This window comes from Hirundo rustica, chromosome 2 (genome assembly GCF_015227805.2).
Source record: "Hirundo rustica isolate bHirRus1 chromosome 2, bHirRus1.pri.v3, whole genome shotgun sequence".
Taxonomy (NCBI): domain Eukaryota; kingdom Metazoa; phylum Chordata; class Aves; order Passeriformes; family Hirundinidae; genus Hirundo; species Hirundo rustica.
In genome coordinates this window covers 112,027,835-112,043,856 of record NC_053451.1, presented here as the reverse complement: position 1 = coordinate 112,043,856, position 16,022 = coordinate 112,027,835, and the positions used below count along the sequence as shown (strand labels likewise).

The 16,022-nt window shown below is 38.6% G+C and overlaps 1 protein-coding gene across 6 annotated transcripts in view; it reads left to right on the top strand.

The window, feature by feature from the left end:
- Window positions 1–16,022, top strand: part of CASK (calcium/calmodulin dependent serine protein kinase) — a 190,759-nt gene that overhangs the window by 74,622 nt on the left and 100,115 nt on the right. For all 6 annotated transcript variants that reach the window (XM_040056686.2, XM_040056682.2, XM_040056685.2 and 3 more), the window contains exons 3-4: window positions 8,134–8,239; window positions 14,718–14,795. In XM_040056686.2, the coding sequence (XP_039912620.1) occupies window positions 8,134–8,239; window positions 14,718–14,795 (184 nt within the window). The remainder of the gene's footprint in view (window positions 1–8,133; window positions 8,240–14,717; window positions 14,796–16,022) is intronic.

Genomic DNA, 16,022 nt, shown 5'->3' with positions numbered 1-16,022 from the left:
ATCTTGAAGGCCTTTTTAAAATAATTTATGGAGTTTGTAACCCTGCTTCTGATTATTATATTCTTTCTTGAGTTTGAAGCTACTTTGCCACAGAGAAAAGACAGTTTGTAATTAATTTTAAAAAAATAATAATAATCCAGAAAGTATTGCTTTCACATTGTTATGCTTCATCTTTCCCTTTTCCCCTACCTCTGAACCTGCTATTGAGTATTAACCAAGAAGACATAGAATGTGCAAAGTCTTAGATGAGAGATATCTAATCTTCATTCTTCCTTGAAAAATGTTAGATATTTCTTCAGTGTGGTGGGTGCTTTGTAAAAAGTTGCTAATAATTACCATTTAATTAAGTGAAGTGGGTTTAGATTATCTGCAGTAGGCAGCTGTTAAATACCCTTTTGGGCATTCTTAAACACTTTTATTAGTTCAAGTTGATTCATTTCCTAAAATACACCATCTTATTTATGAAGCATTGCTTATTTGCATGTCAGTAAAGGAGAGAAAGAGAATAAAAGGAGAGAAAGTTGTTTTCATGGAGACAATGGTGCAAAACAACTTACGCTGTCAGATACTTGATTCTGGAAAAGTCTGGTGGATGTATCAGAAGCTGAGAGAAAAGTGGGATTTTTTCACACCCAGTTCCATGTTCATCATAGCTGACAGATTATAAATTGAGGAAGGAAAATTGCCTTTTTAAGTCTCCCAAGACACCCAGCTTCAGTAAAAGGCCATTAACATGTTTATATTTATGTCCAAACACTGAGAAAGAATTGAGTAGCAAGTGAAAGTTACTCAGAATTTAGTGAACGTCTACAAAGTCTACTTCCACAAAATGAAGATTTCCATAGGCTTCATCATGGAGGTCTCAGAAAGGGAAATATCAGCTGTGACAACATCTGGTTCTTGCTTCGTGCCAGCATTTTGTTTCCAAATGCTACAGTAGCATTAAAACAAAAGATACTGACAGGAGATGGATTCTCTCACATTGCCATGGTACTTATTGATTCCCATGGCATTTTTATCAAGGGCCACTCACAGCTACATGCATTTCTTTCTTTGTGGTGCCTGTTTTGGGCATGTTTGCTAAGGTACAGATGGATTATGAAGTAAAGGTTTGGTGACAGTGGAGACCCTTTCAGGGAAAGGTGTACCTGTGTTTTGCAACATCCCAAGCAGCTTTAAAGGCTGCTTTTCCAAGTCTTATTTTCTTTCTCCTTCTATATTCCTTTTCTTTCTTTTGAGTTCTGTAGTCGAGGTTGCTCATGAACCATTTCCAGTGCTAAAACTGCAAAACAGTGTGAGCCAGTGGAGACAAAAATAAACTTATATTTTCCTTAACTGAGTTAGCGCTGAAACGGTTTTGGTGTGTGGTGTGACAAGCTGCAGGCTGCTGGAACAGAGGGCAGGAATGTGTGTGGGATGAAGGGGGAAAGAGCCAGCAGTTAAATCAGCTTGGCTACCCCGGAGCCTCAGCCACCCCACAGCGCGTGGGAGGAGAGGCAGGAAAAGCTTTTAGCGCTTGTTGAGGCAACGAGTCATTAACTGGTGGGATGTGTCTGTGTGATGAGGAGTCGCTCCTATCCCAGAAAGACAGGAAGTGCTGTCTTAATTAAGGGAAATGGGAATACTCTCTAGTGGAAGAAAAAAAAAAAAAAAAAAATTAAAAAGAGCAGATCTTTGGGGCAGAAACATTGCGGTTCTGTAGTATAGGAGTTTCACTGCCAATGTCAATACAGGATGTTCCCACCTCCAGCTGCTCGTTCCTGTTGCAATGTGCTGGCTGCACTGAGAGCTTTTATTACTTCCCTGATGTATTATTAGAATAATAAAGCCTAGAAGTAATTCGCACAGCGCAGCAAGAATGGGCGAAGAGAGGAGATAGGGAAATGTTTTAAGTCAGTATTCCCCTGGAAGTGTGACCTCAGGTACGATGTGATTGGTTCAGCTGGAATTTGGTGTTGTGCAGGATGCTCCACAGGGCTCTTCCAGGATGATTTGAGGCAGAGGTGTGTAGTGTCTGCAGCAGAAGGGGAAATAGATCTGGATTAAATGTAAGGGATTAAATGTTTTTGTTATGACCGGAGGGAAAGCCGCTCAGGGCTGTGGGTTCCCGGACATCCCCAGCGGGCCTGAGCTGAACCCGTCAGCCTTGCGTGTGGTGCTTGTGTGAGGATACACTGAAGGGGGGTAGGAAACACTGGAGCCAAGTGTAGGGGGTGTGGAACAAAAAGAGGGAGCAGCAAGGTCAGGGAAGGAGGAGATTCACTATGTCAGAGCAGATGGAGAACCCTGCAGTGTGCTGAGCAGGGCCCTCACCGCTGCACCCCTCACAGCTGGGGGCTGGAGGGGAGCTAAGCCCAGGAAAAGGAGCAGGAAATTCCTTGGTTTCATGTTTTTCTTCTTGATTCCCTCTACTCAAATCAGTAAGTACTTGTTTTAATTGGCAAAAAAATTTCGTCAAGGCTGTTTGGCTGAAAATAGCTGATAAACAATCTCCCTGTCTTTGTCTCAACCCATGAGGTTTTTTGTTCTTGTTACTTGTATTTTCTACCCCTGCCCGGCTGAGTGGGAGTTTAACATCTAGCAAAGGCTAGCAATCCACAGGACAAAAGCCAGAGTGTGTGTGTGTGTGTGTGTGTGTGTGTAGGGTGAAACAGCTGGGGCTGGGAGCTCAGTGTCTCCCTGGTCTGTTCAGGCACGTTCCAAGGCACACAGTCCAGTTTAGCTGTTTCTGGAAGAATTCCATTGTGGCGGTCAGGAGCTTCTCCAGGATGCTCACCAAAGGATGGTTGGTGAAAATAACATAACCAAGTTGTGATATATGTCCTAAAGTTAATTCGTGTTGATAGATAAAATTTAATATCATCTAAATAAATGTAAGGTTTTATTTTAATCCAACAAACTCTGAGTTAACTCAGAGTTAAGCAACTCAGAAGAGAGTGCAGGAATTCCTCTCGCTTGAAAGGACAAGGGAGGGGGAAGCACGAGACATAACATGATTAAGAATTACCAGGAGGGAGACACAAACATGCATTAACTACCAGGAGAGAGACACAAACATGCTTTGGCTACAGGTCGTCAAAAAGGAATGTAACATCTGCTCTGAAGTTACTTCATGTTAATAGAATATAAATTGTAATACTGAATGTATGATTATAAGTCCTGTATAAAGTAGCATGTTAGAAGTTAGGTTTTGTTTTAGCATTTTGTGGGTTAATTTGGGAAGACGGGGGATTCAACAAAATACAAAATATCCCTAGCCTGAAAAGGTGTGGGAGGGACACAGAAAGAGCTTGTTTGAATTACCAGAGAGGGGGCCTAGAAACTATCGCTGCCGGGAATCCCTGAAAGGATACAAAAGACAACGGAAAAAGAAGATACAAGTCCGGAGACCAAGATAATCACTTCAGATGGATATCTCTACTCGTCTCCGCCGAAATTAACATATACACGACACACCCGGGCTCGGCCATCAACGGCATTGTTTCACCCTACCGGTCTATTCAGACTCCCGATACCGGGACTTGAATAATTAATGAAGACGCCTCGGAGAGGATAACGTCAGAATTTCGGACTTCACTCCGCGATCTTGTGTATAAAAAGGGGTGGCCGGAGACCAGAAATTGTGAACTTGGGGGGGATACCAGGCTGACAGAGCTTGTTATCCGTGTTCACCCGGCATCGATCCCGGGCTCGGTGCTGTCCTTTTAAATTGTGGCTTTCCGAGACTGATATTTTGTCTCACAATAAAATTCTAAATTTTGATACTTTGAATTTGGTCGATTTTATTTATAACACAAGTGAACAAAGCATATTGATTTTCCCTTTACAACTCAGTACTGCCATGTCTGTTTAAATTATATATAATCATATCTTGCTGTGCAAAATATATAGAAGCGTTTTAAGCAAGAAGCTTACCGATGCAGATACTTCCTTTCAAAATACTGTCATACCCAAACTGTGGATGGAAAACTCATCCTTTAGGGGTCTGAACCTAGAAAATCAGAATGGTGTATGTATAAAAATGACATGTGTGACACGTGCCTTCCACCTTGCTAAGAAACTTGGAGCTACCTGTCCCAAAAAAAGATGGGGCTGCTACAGTCTATGCATGTCACTTTTAAAATGATGAAATGATGCTATTATATACGCTGCTAGAGATCATCTAATTCGTCCATGAACATAGTTTGAAAATATGTTCGGTATATTTGAGATGTTTTAAAATGTTGGGTATCAGATTTTGATAGGAAGTTAGGTGTTTGCCAGAATTCTCAGAGATGTGTAGGATATAAGGTTGTTAATTCCCATCGGAATTTTAAGTGATGCTCATGTTTTATGTTTTCTATCAAAGACTGATATATCTTTCTGTGCAATTATGTAGAGCAGTTATCTTTTTTAGTACTTCCAACAATTTACTTTCAGTGTCACTAGCCACACATGAGGCTGCATTTTCTCTGTGTGGTGATTATGTCTGGGAATTCCCTTTTTCATCTTTAAACTTTTCTTCTTTGTCACCAAAGTCTGAACTTTCCTGCCATGTTAACAACCTTAATGTCTCTCTAAATGATTAGCGAGGTCTAAAATGGAAAGTTTAACATGTCTTCAGTTGCTAAAACAACCCTCAAAGTTTTGTAAACAGACTGAAATTCTGGGATATTTATTGGTTAACAGTTGTGTAAAAGGATACCTTGTAAATGCTTTTTAAATTATGATGTAAAGTGTGAGTCTGTGTGCTAAATAAGTTAAATGGAACACCAAGTCGTTTTCCCTGTTCCTGGTTGTGTGACAATACCTTTGATGCAACTCGCAGAGGAATTTCTAAAGCTTGTGCTTTTAAAACTTAGAGTTCCATTTATTGTCACTGTTGTCGATTACGTTTGATTTTGAAAAAAGTGCTGACAGGGAAAGCCTAAAGAATGAACCAGAAAGTAATTTCTTCAGCCATATCAAGAAGAGAAAAATGAATAAATGAAGGGTTCAGAAAGGATTCAAATGAAGTTAAATAGTCCAGCCAGTAAAAGATGACAGTTCGGTTTCGATTCCAAGACCTTGCTTTGCCTGAGGATATGTTCTTTCAGCTAAATTTTGTTTACTAGTGAAGGAGACTGCTGGAAATATGGGACACATGACCATTAGTCAATGACACATCACCTCTTGCTGCTAAAAGCCAACTTACTCCATTGGCAGATTCTAGAGTTGTCCTGAATCTTTTGTAGTTGTCTGGAATATGAAAGGCTAATTTGAATATGGGATGTGTATCTGAGACCTTTATTACTACATGACATGGCTCAAATACTGAGCAGAGGTTTAGAAAACTTAACAGGAGGTAGCAAATAGTTCATACAATGTTGTATTCAGAATGATGCCACAGATAATATTGTGGCTCACAAGATAATAATGGGGTTTTTCTTAGTCCTCAATCATTGGAGCAACCAAACATCTGCTTGGGTTTGTGTCGCATTTCAGAACTGGAACTGTGTCTGTGGGTACTTGTGATTCTATTTACCTCTTGAACCTGCAGAGATAAAATCTAATTCAGTCTGGAAAAAGAAGCTGATAAAGGATTGAGTAGATGCTGATGTAATTTTTTTTAGGTGAAAACAGTGAAACGTATGTGTCATCTCTGCCTTTTCTCCTCCTCCCCTTTCCTTTTTACTGGTCTTAAACATGACTTATTTTGACCTTTGGGTCTCGATCCAAATGTACTTCAGAATCCATCATCTCTCTCCTGCCCTGTGGCTTTGTTGAATCAGTGTGGTATGTACTTGTCTGTCTCTTTATACCTCGTTTTCTTTTTCTTAATAGGCCTACTGTTGAACAAGTCCCTGCTGTGTTTAAAATAGGACTTTGTTCTGCTCTTAGCCCCAAGACCCCTTAGTCATAAAAAGCCTTGTTCTGTAACTTCTGTTCATTTGTTTTCCTGCTTGGAGATTTTATTTTCCAGTTTGTTTCTCCTTCCTCTTGTGCTGGTGCTCTGTCTGTGAGAAATTGTTGCACTCATCTAATATTACACAGAGGAATGAGGGAAATGGCAGCATATACTTTTCTTCCTTTCAATTCTAATTCCTTTGAAATAAAGGAAAATAACACAAAATATTAATAAAGGGAGCAGCCAAAATAAACTGTTTTGAACACAGTTTTTGCCTGTAAATAAAGCATCACTTTCCTGTAATTTCCTTTCGGATATTTTCACTTGGCCTTCCATCTGAACTAGGTATCGGATACAACAGTGAAGTGTTGGTGGCATTAAAGTTGTACAGTAAGAGACAAAACGAAAGCAGCTATTTTCTGAAGATCATAGTCATTTGCAGAATCACAGTTCTTCGTTCTCTTACACTGCTCCTCAGTGTGCTTGTCTCTGATCCTCTTTAGGAAGGACTGGATGTGTACTTGAGTGAATCTCTCTGCCTAGAAAAGGGGTGGGAGCCATTTAGTGTCAAATTATTGCCTATTATGATGGAAGGGAAAGTTACAGTGTGGCTTCAGTAGTTATTCTGCATTAAGGTGGTGTAAGAACTGATAATGTGAGTATTTTCCATAGGGAAAGACATACTGCTGTTTTCTTAGTTTGCAGAATTTCATCTACATAAATAGATGGACAAATAAAGGCCAAAATTTACATTCATTTCTTTATCAAAATTTCTTCTGTATCACTGAATGATACTTCTGTTTGCTGTTCTGCTTGCAATTCCTAAGGTGCCATTACATGATGGTTTCTAAAGGATTGCTCTGTCATTTTGCTTTTCGATTGTATTTTCAAGGTTGTGAGGGAGGGGACACTCAATGCAGGTGTAATACGAAAGTTCTGGTAACAAAATTTACACTTTGTGAATCTGAACATTTTTCTTGGATTGAAATTCAGTCATTTCCAAACTCTCAGCTTTTCATTTGAATTTATAGATGGCTGAAAGATCCAGAGTCCAGCATAAATCTGAGTTACCTGTTAAATGCTTCACATAAAAGAATGTTCATCTTGCTGCTTGCATTTTTCAATATAATTGATTCATGTTAAGAATGTAAGAGGGCAAATGTGAAAATAGACAATTATCTGGTGTATATCCTCAAGTAAAGAAATCGTATTTTTATTTCTCCGTAAATGTATGTGTGTAGGTCCTCCGTGATCAATGACCAATTGTACATAAAGAGAATAGAAAAGTAAAATGTCTGCTTCAGAATTCAGACTGATATTTTCCTCACTTACCAAATTATCATCAAAGCTATTCATTCAAGATTTTGCTATTCTCTCTAGAAGTAGATAAGTTAAAAGAAAAAAGTTTGATGATGATAAATAACAAAAATACCAAATAGTTTCAACAAAGAAGAAAGAAAATTAATTTGGGGTGGTTTGGTTTTTTTGCATTTCTTTGTCTGCAGAAGGATTGATTTGTGATCAGAAAAAGTAAGAGTGTTATTTAAAACAAAATCTCTCAAGCTTTGAGAGATTTCAGAGTGGTTTTTGCTCTTCTTTTAGTTGCTTTTTCCTGCTTTATTCACTCTTCTCTAGACCAGAGATGCCAGCTAATATATGCTGATTAAAATTTATGCAGTGTCATTTCATATAATGTGATTTTAAAATAAATACTGTTAAAGGAGTAAACTGCAAGAAATTTAAACGTAAGAAAAATACTTCTTTACTGATGAGGATGATCAGGTCCTGGTGTAGGTTTTCTGGGCAGTTGTAGAGTTTTCACACCTGGACATGTTCAGAGCTCAGCTGGGTGTGGGCCTGCACAATCTGCTCCAGTTCACCTTGCTTGGAGCAGAGGATTTCGAGTAGAGACCTCCAGTTATTAGTAGTTCTGTAGTGTGGTGAAAGTCTGTCTTCTGCAGTGATGTTAAATATTTAGGGTGACAATCTCAGTGTAGTCTGCAACTGTACATTAAAGGAACTTACGTCGGTAGAGTTCTTCAGACTATGACCAAGGAGATCTTCTCTTAATGTGTGAATTCAAGAATCTCTTCAGTTATGAGAGATATGTATTTGAATTAAGCATAATTAAATATCATCTTGTCAGTGTTCTTTATAAAGATTTACTAATTTATAAGAAAATTCAAATGTGTACATCTTTCCGAACGCTGTGTTCTAAATAGCTTGAATATGTAGCTAATCTGCAACTACCTTCTTATCTTCCACAGACCTGAAGAGAGAAGCCAGTATTTGTCACATGCTGAAGCATCCTCACATTGTTGAACTGTTGGAGACATACAGCTCAGATGGAATGCTTTATATGGTCTTTGAGTTGTAAGTTTCTCTCCTTGCTTCTACCTTTCTGTGTTGTCATTTGCTAAATAAAATCCTGAAAGTGTCTGCTCACGCCTGGAGGTGTTGTAGCTCAGAGGTCTTGAGAGCTTTGAAAACATTTATTTCTGGCAAGTCCAGGTTGTCCCAGTGTCTAATTGGTGAACACCAGGGCTTTCTAAAGACAAGCATGATCTTTTTTGATGGCTGCAGGGTAGGAGGACGGGTTGAAAATCTGCTGGTAGACATCACCTTTGGGGAACTGAGGGTATTTTGTTCCAGTTGTAAAATTCTGTTTATTTTTTTCCCCACACTGTTGCTTCTTTAGCACTGCTTTTCTATTACTAGATAAGAAAGTAAAGTTATTGGTGTATTTAAGTATTCTTGTAAATCAATATACCTGTTCACAATATATGAAAAGAGGCTTTTGTCTAAAACACTTGTTTTGGAAGTTTGAATGTAAGAGTTTATTTGTAAGAGGGGACAAAATAAGACTTTTCAGCAGTGGATAGATATTTTTATTCAACATCAAGAAACAAAGAAGAGGGGCAGCCCCAAAATTACCACATCCGTTCTTTGAGAGAAAATTACTAGTTCTTCCAAACTTAAATTTTTATCTAAATGGGAAGGATACAACCAGACATGTGAAATGGTCTTTAGTGCATGTTCTGTATTTGATCTTCTTTCTCTCTGCCTACCAGCTCTTCTTTTTATGCTCACTATATATTCATTCCTAGTCAGTCTGAGCATTTGTACTCCTTAAATTTCTCTGATCTTCTTATGTTTTCTGATGGATTGGAGCTGCTGATGTTGGAGTTACCACATCATACCAGTTTGTTAGGTAAAACTGGCTTGCCCTCTAGAGCCAAGAATTTGATTTGAGATGTCCACATAAAAAATACCACGTTTTCATGTGATTTACCACTGAATTAGTAGAAAAGCCACAACAAAAACATTAGATAAAGCAGAAAATTGTTGTTTGCAAGTCTTCTGTGTTTTTTAGATGAGTGTATAGACTTACAGTTTTGTGAAATAACTGTTCTTTGCTTTCCTCTCTGTACATTTTGATTCAGTACTGACTTTGCTTTTTATTTTGAAAATCCCAAAGCATGGACCAAGGGGCTTTAATTACCCTGTTATGAAATAATTATGTACACCTGGGTAGTCGTACTCAGATAATTAACAAGATTTGGAAATGGAGAAAAAAGGGTTTGCTTCCATTTTTGCCATGCTAATAGCTCAGAAATAGGAGACAAAAGCAGTAATTATTTTTTAATGACAACCCTATTCTAATATGTTTGTACACATAAAAAGCAAGTCTGAACAATTAGAATTACTACACAAATACTGCACCTGACTTCAGGCCACATGAAAGAAGGAATTACAAAGCTAAATTATTGGAGGGATGATGATTGTTTATCATATGTACGTCCTTGTCTCCTTTGTACACCAAGCTCATCAGTCTTTTGTAGCAGTGATAGAAAATGAGGCAGTGGGAGCACCTGTGCTCGAAATGTGGCAGGGAATGGAAGAGCTGTGGCGGATGTGTTGTTGTGCTGGAGGGGATGCTTTGGCAAAGCGATTCAGCAGCAGACTGGTGTTTGTGTGGAGCGAGACTGCATTGCCTGAGTCGGAGCAGTTAGGGGCACACTCTGAAACTGTGACCATAAAAACAAACTTGGAGTTAGCGGAAAAGCATTTCTGTACACGTAGGTAATTGATTTTCTCCCATACTGCTTTCTGTTTCATTGTGGTGTTTTTGTAACCAGCTCGACTGATTCGTGGCAGGTTTCTGTCCGCAGTAATAAAATGCATTTCATTAGGGTCTAGTTACTCTGAAGTGACCAAAAATGGGGAGACAACACAGATCTGCAGAGGAGAAATAAACCCAGCTGTGACGAGTGATTTGTGGGCTGGCAGGTGCTTTCCATGAAGGCAGGCCCAAGCACATGAAATGTGTGGAATAACCAAACCTAAAACTTTGTGCCATCCTTTGCACATAAATGATAGATTGGTTCACTGCTGTTTCATAGGCTGTGAGCTGCGTGGGGCAGCTGCTAGGAGGACCCTGAATATCTTGCCAAACCTGCTGATACAGGAAAAGTACAAGTGAAATAAGCAAATGTAGCATGTCCTTGGTACCAACTGATTGAAGCACTCAGGAAAATGTACAACTTGTGCCCAATTTTTAAGCTTTTGTGAAAAGAAACATTTCAAAAATCAAACCACGATTCATGGAAGCACCGATGAACAGTAGCAATGGGATTTAACACCAAAAACGAGCTCTGTTTTGAACCCCTTATTCATACACAAACTCAAGCACTCTATAAAATGTCCTATATCTCAGATTACCATCGGGCTCCTTGGTGCTGCTGTAATAAATTGCACTGAAGCAGGTGGTCATAACAGATGAAGTGCATGTGTAGAGTAAGAAGCAGACCCTATCCCAGAAGGTCTTGTTGCTAAGGTGAGAATATTATTTAAAAAGTATTTAGGTGTCACTGTGTTACAAGTGAGAGAGGATCTACCTGTGCAAATGATTTCCCTCACACGCATCCCAGCTGCCCCCCCAGAGGGACTCTTTACTCTAAAGGAAATGATCTTTTGCAGGCTCTGGAGACACCTTACATCTGAAAAAGGCCAGTTCTACTGTCTGTAATAGAGTTGTAATTTTCTTTCCCATTCTTGGTGTTATTTGCTGGCAGCTGTACAGAATCATGGGGTCATTTAGGTTGGAAAAGACCTCGTAATATCATCAAGTCCAGCCATTAACCCAGCAGTGCCAAGTCCACCACTAAGCCATGTCCCTAAACTCCACATCTGCACATCTTTTAAATAACCCCAGGGATGGTGACTACACTATTAACCTGGGCATCCTGTTCTCGTGCTTGACAACCCTCTCAGTGAAGAAATTTTTACTGCTACCCAATGTAAACCTCCCCTAGCACATATTGATGCCATTTCACCTTTCCTGATTGCTTTTGTTACCTGAGAGAATAAACACTCTGACCTGGCTACGACCTCTTTCAGGCATTTGTAGAGATAGATGAGGTCCCCCATAAGCCTCCTGGTTTTATTTAGAATACTGTTTTCTCTGTGGTATACAAGTGTCACTTAATGTTCTATTGCTTATTATATTTTTTCCTAACGATCACTGATTTTTTATCAGTTAGAATACTTTGAGAAGGGTCAGAGCTGCTTGCAGTATTTCTAAAAGAAAGCAAATACTGAAAACTAGATTTTAGACTTATGAGTTCATTATTTGGAGTTTATCCTCAGTATATATGGACTGAGAGTACTTCCATGCTGAAGAGCTCAGATACAGGAGCAATGAGTGCATTCCAAATACTTTGGTATCTGGTCACTTGCAGAATATTGTCTCACCACTGTACATAGGTGGGTTTGTTTTTCTTGGTGCATTCCAAGAGAGATTTATACCTTGGGACATTACAAGAACTGATCTGTTAAGATTTAGCAGTTAGGAGAAATATATATATTTATTTATATATAAATATAGTTGTATACATACAGCTTTGCCATTTAATGTGGGTAACTTGTAAAAATGCTTCAGGTTTAAAATCTCAAATTCATAAAAGCAGTACTTAACAGGGTTGCAGCTGGCTTATTTGAGGTAAGTGAAGATGGCAAATATATAAAAACTGTCCAGGTGAAGGGGAAAATGCCATCATGCACAAGCCTTGAACATACTCAGTACAAAAGTCAGTAAACTCAGTTATGAGCAGTATGTCAGCTCTGAATTTTTTATCTTACATTTATTAAGTAATAATTCAGTTCCCTAAATGAAGCAGTGCTTCTAAAGCTTTCCCATTCTTCATCAATAAATTAAATTGTAGGCCACATCCTATTAAGTCTGCAAATTCAAAGCTGTCATCCCCCAGTATGAAACCACAGATCTCTTATGCAGTATGCTGTGTGTTCCTCACTCACTGCTGGTGTCAGAGTAGATTTCTGAGTATATACATGTATAAAAATATTTATATTTACTTATTGTAGATATAGATATAGATCGATAGATAGTTCATGTCCCTTCCGTGAGCTCCCTCTGCTGGTGGCAGGGAATTCTCTCAGGTTACGACTGTTCTGATTTTTCCCCAAATTTTTTGCATCATCCACTTATGTCTTCAACATGAATATATTTGTACATTTACTTCAGTGGATTTTAATTTATCTTTTTTCTTTTTTTGTGGTTTTCGCATGCTTATGCTGATAGTTGCAAACTCTTGAAGCTTCCTGAACTTTAATTCCATCAATATTCCAAAACTTCATTACTTTTATATCATACAAGGCTTTCAGTTTCTTCAAAGTCATCTTGTAAGTGGTTGAGCTCTTGCTGAGTTTTTAGTCTGTTGGTTCACTGAATTTTCTGGGATTTCTTATAACTGAGGTTGACTCTGGCTCTTTTTCAGCCTCAGCTAGACAAAAGTCTCATGATTTTCAGGTAAAATTCAATATCACGTATTGAATATATTGTATCACATGGAGAGATACAAGCCCTCTTTAAACACAAATCAAAATCTACTCTTTAAAAAAAAAAGATTTTGTCTTGAAAAAATAGTCAGTTGAAGTCAAAGATTAAAGTATACCTGACTCATTTTTGTGTTTGGGAGGCCAACATAGTTCATCTTAATGGAGTAAAACTTTCAAACATTTTTGCCAAGAAGAAATTCAAACTGGCACTTACTGGTACAAAATTTCAATGAAAAATGCTGTTATATGTAAGTGGGAGGTAGAAATACATGTTAAAGACCATGCTGAGTATAAACATTTTGTATAATAGAAAAGTTAATGTAAAAACATTACACTCCTCCCTCCGTGTCTCAGAAACTATTGATGCTGCTAAAAAGCTTGAGTGCCTCTGGATCTTTAATTTCACTGACTTGTTATAAAGTACAGATAATTAGCCTTCTAAAGGGTTCTGCTGCTTCAGGAGAATGGCATCTCCTTATTTTTGGTAGCTGATCATACATTTTGTATATTCTGCATTTGAGAAAGCATCAAGAGGTTGACATGAGGGATTTTTTTTCCCATGAGCCAGTGAATTCCAGGTTTATGCTGCTCTCAGTGAACCTGCCCATGGCTGCTGTATGGACTCTGATATTCTCTGAGTGATGTTTAGCCCTGTATGCACACCTGGTGTCGGGGTTGTGCAAGACAGAAAAGCTGTTGGGGAAAAAACCTACAGAGGAATATATTGATGCAGTGAAGAACAGATGTGGTTTGGCAATATGGGGTTCTTTGCACTCTTCAGTGTGCTTTTCTTTTGGTCACCAGTCCCTCTTATCGTTGTCAGTGCTCTGTCCAGATGATAGTACATTTTGCATGAGGGAGACCTTTAGGGTCTGTTTGGGAATTAAAGCTTCTGCACATGGCTTGTGGCTCCCTAAGCAGAAGTTTGGCATTGCAGGTATGTTACAAAGCAGAAGTGATGCTGATATTCTGAGCAGCTTACTGAAACAGCCCTGGGAATGTTGGCTGTCCAGATGCCCTGGAAACTCTGCCTTTTGGGTTTTTACTCCCTTGATTCTTTTTGGAGAGTGAAAAGAAAAGGTGTGAAGGCTGAAAAAGTCATGTTACATTCAATATTTCTGCAAGTGCCTTATTAAACATGAGTTATGCAGTTTTTATTGTTCCTGTTAACTCTTGTTACTCTCTTCTTGCCCCATCAGGCTGTGAACATTTCTAGATACCGATCTGCCTTAGGTCCCTTTCAGGAGAGGGAAAAGGAGGGCAGCAGCAAGCTGCTTTCATTTTAGAGAAATGGCAGCCTAATTTCAGCCTAAGATCTATGAATATATCTGCATCCAAAGTGTAATGCTGCTCATTGTGGGAAGTTAGATGATCAGGAAGATGAGGGGAGAAGAGGAAAAAGGTCTCGAGTTTCATAGCTGGTGATACAGTATGTGGGCTGTCGGTGTTCTCAGGTGTCTATGAGCTGTAAAATCTCCTCTTGGCTGCTTTATTATCCAGAAGAGAATGCCAACTGGCAAGACTGTACTGTATTTCTAGCGTATTTTTTAAAGTCTTCATTTAAAATTCAAATTTAGTAACTTTTTTTTTTTTAATATACTACAGTCATTAGTACTGAGGTGCACTTGTAATGCTTATAAGAACACACTTTACCTAACATCAGGAGCTAATTGTTAAATTGCAGTGTCCTCTTTGCAGGGCATTGACTTTTCTTGCACACATTGTTCAATGAGCAGTTTAAGCAATAAAGTAAATGTTTGGTATTGGTAATGCTTTAAGAGAATTGTTACATGACTTGAGTAAAGTGGTTAACCTGTGGCAAGCCATTTTCTATTAGATTACCCATTAAATTAGTGAGTAATGCACTGTACTTGCATCTAGAATACTTGATGTAAGATTTATGTAAAGGAAATAAATAGATTTTTTTAAGGCATTTTTGTGTAATTCATTGTAGTTATCAGTTTTAAGCATTTTTGCCTCTTTTTACCTGCAGTATGGATGGAGCAGACCTGTGTTTTGAAATTGTGAAGAGAGCAGATGCTGGATTTGTCTACAGCGAGGCTGTAGCCAGGTATTTATTATAATTTTAATTAATCCCTCAGGATAAATAGAAAAGAGTAGAATATACTGTTGTGCAATCTGTTAGCTAAAAGTTGAAACTTGGAATACTATAAATAATCCTGTTTCCACACTCTAGATATTTATTGCAATAATTAGCATAATCAAAGTAGAATTTTGGAGCATTTTGCCATTTACTAGTTACAGATTTAGATGAGATTACAAAGTAAAACTGTATTTCACATCCAGTACCTAGCTGGCTGTGTTTGCCTTTATGGATCTCTCGTATGATGGCATTAAGTGATTTGCCTGACTGGTCTTTTACTGGACTTTTACTGGTCTTGCTAGGTGGAGTTGGTTTATTTTTTCTTTCTTATGTATCATTTATGGTCACTTCACCTTTTCACTTAGGAGATTAACTAAGATGAAAGAATCTATGAAATTACAGAAGGGTAATGAAGCCCACTGTCCTAGTGGCTTGATAGTTGAGCTCAAACACAGGATTCTTTGTTTGCTTTTCTCAACACTGTAGATTTTTTAGCACCGTAGAAACCAGGTTGGAGGAGACATCAATGTCTGTATCTCAACCTCCTGCTCAAGGTAGGGGCAGCACAGCATTTGTATCGTGTTGCTCAAGGCTTTGTCCAGTGGGGTCTAGAATCCCTCCAAGGAGGGAGATTTCACAGCCTCCCTGAGCAGCTTGATCCAGGGCATTGTTATGTTCCTGTGGAAAAAAACCATTCTCTAACCAGCTGGAGCCTCCAGAGGAAAGGGATTGCCTCCCTTACCCACAGTAATGCCCTGATGCAGCACAGGATGCTCTGGATGTGTTGGCTCTGCTGTGATCCGTGATCTTAGGGCATCCTTTGGACACAGTGGAGGAAGAGATTGTTCGCCAGGCTGCATCAAGAAAGCCAAGACCTTGGTGCAATTCTTTTCTGGATGAACCAGGCACTGATATTCATTTTTTCTTTCTTTTTTCTTTTGTGTTTTGTTATTAAAAAAAAGTGGAGGGTCCCTGAATTCCTTGTCATATCAAGCAGAATTACTGAACATTTGAAACCTTTACGAAAACCTGGAAAACACGGATTTTTCTTTTCTAATTTCCCTTGGCTTCAATCAGAAAAATTCTCAAATTTTAGATTGTATTATTCATTATTATAAACATAAATTCCACTCTACAGAGCTCTGTATATTTGGGGTTAAATTGGCTGATTAATTTTATACAGTTAGACTTTTA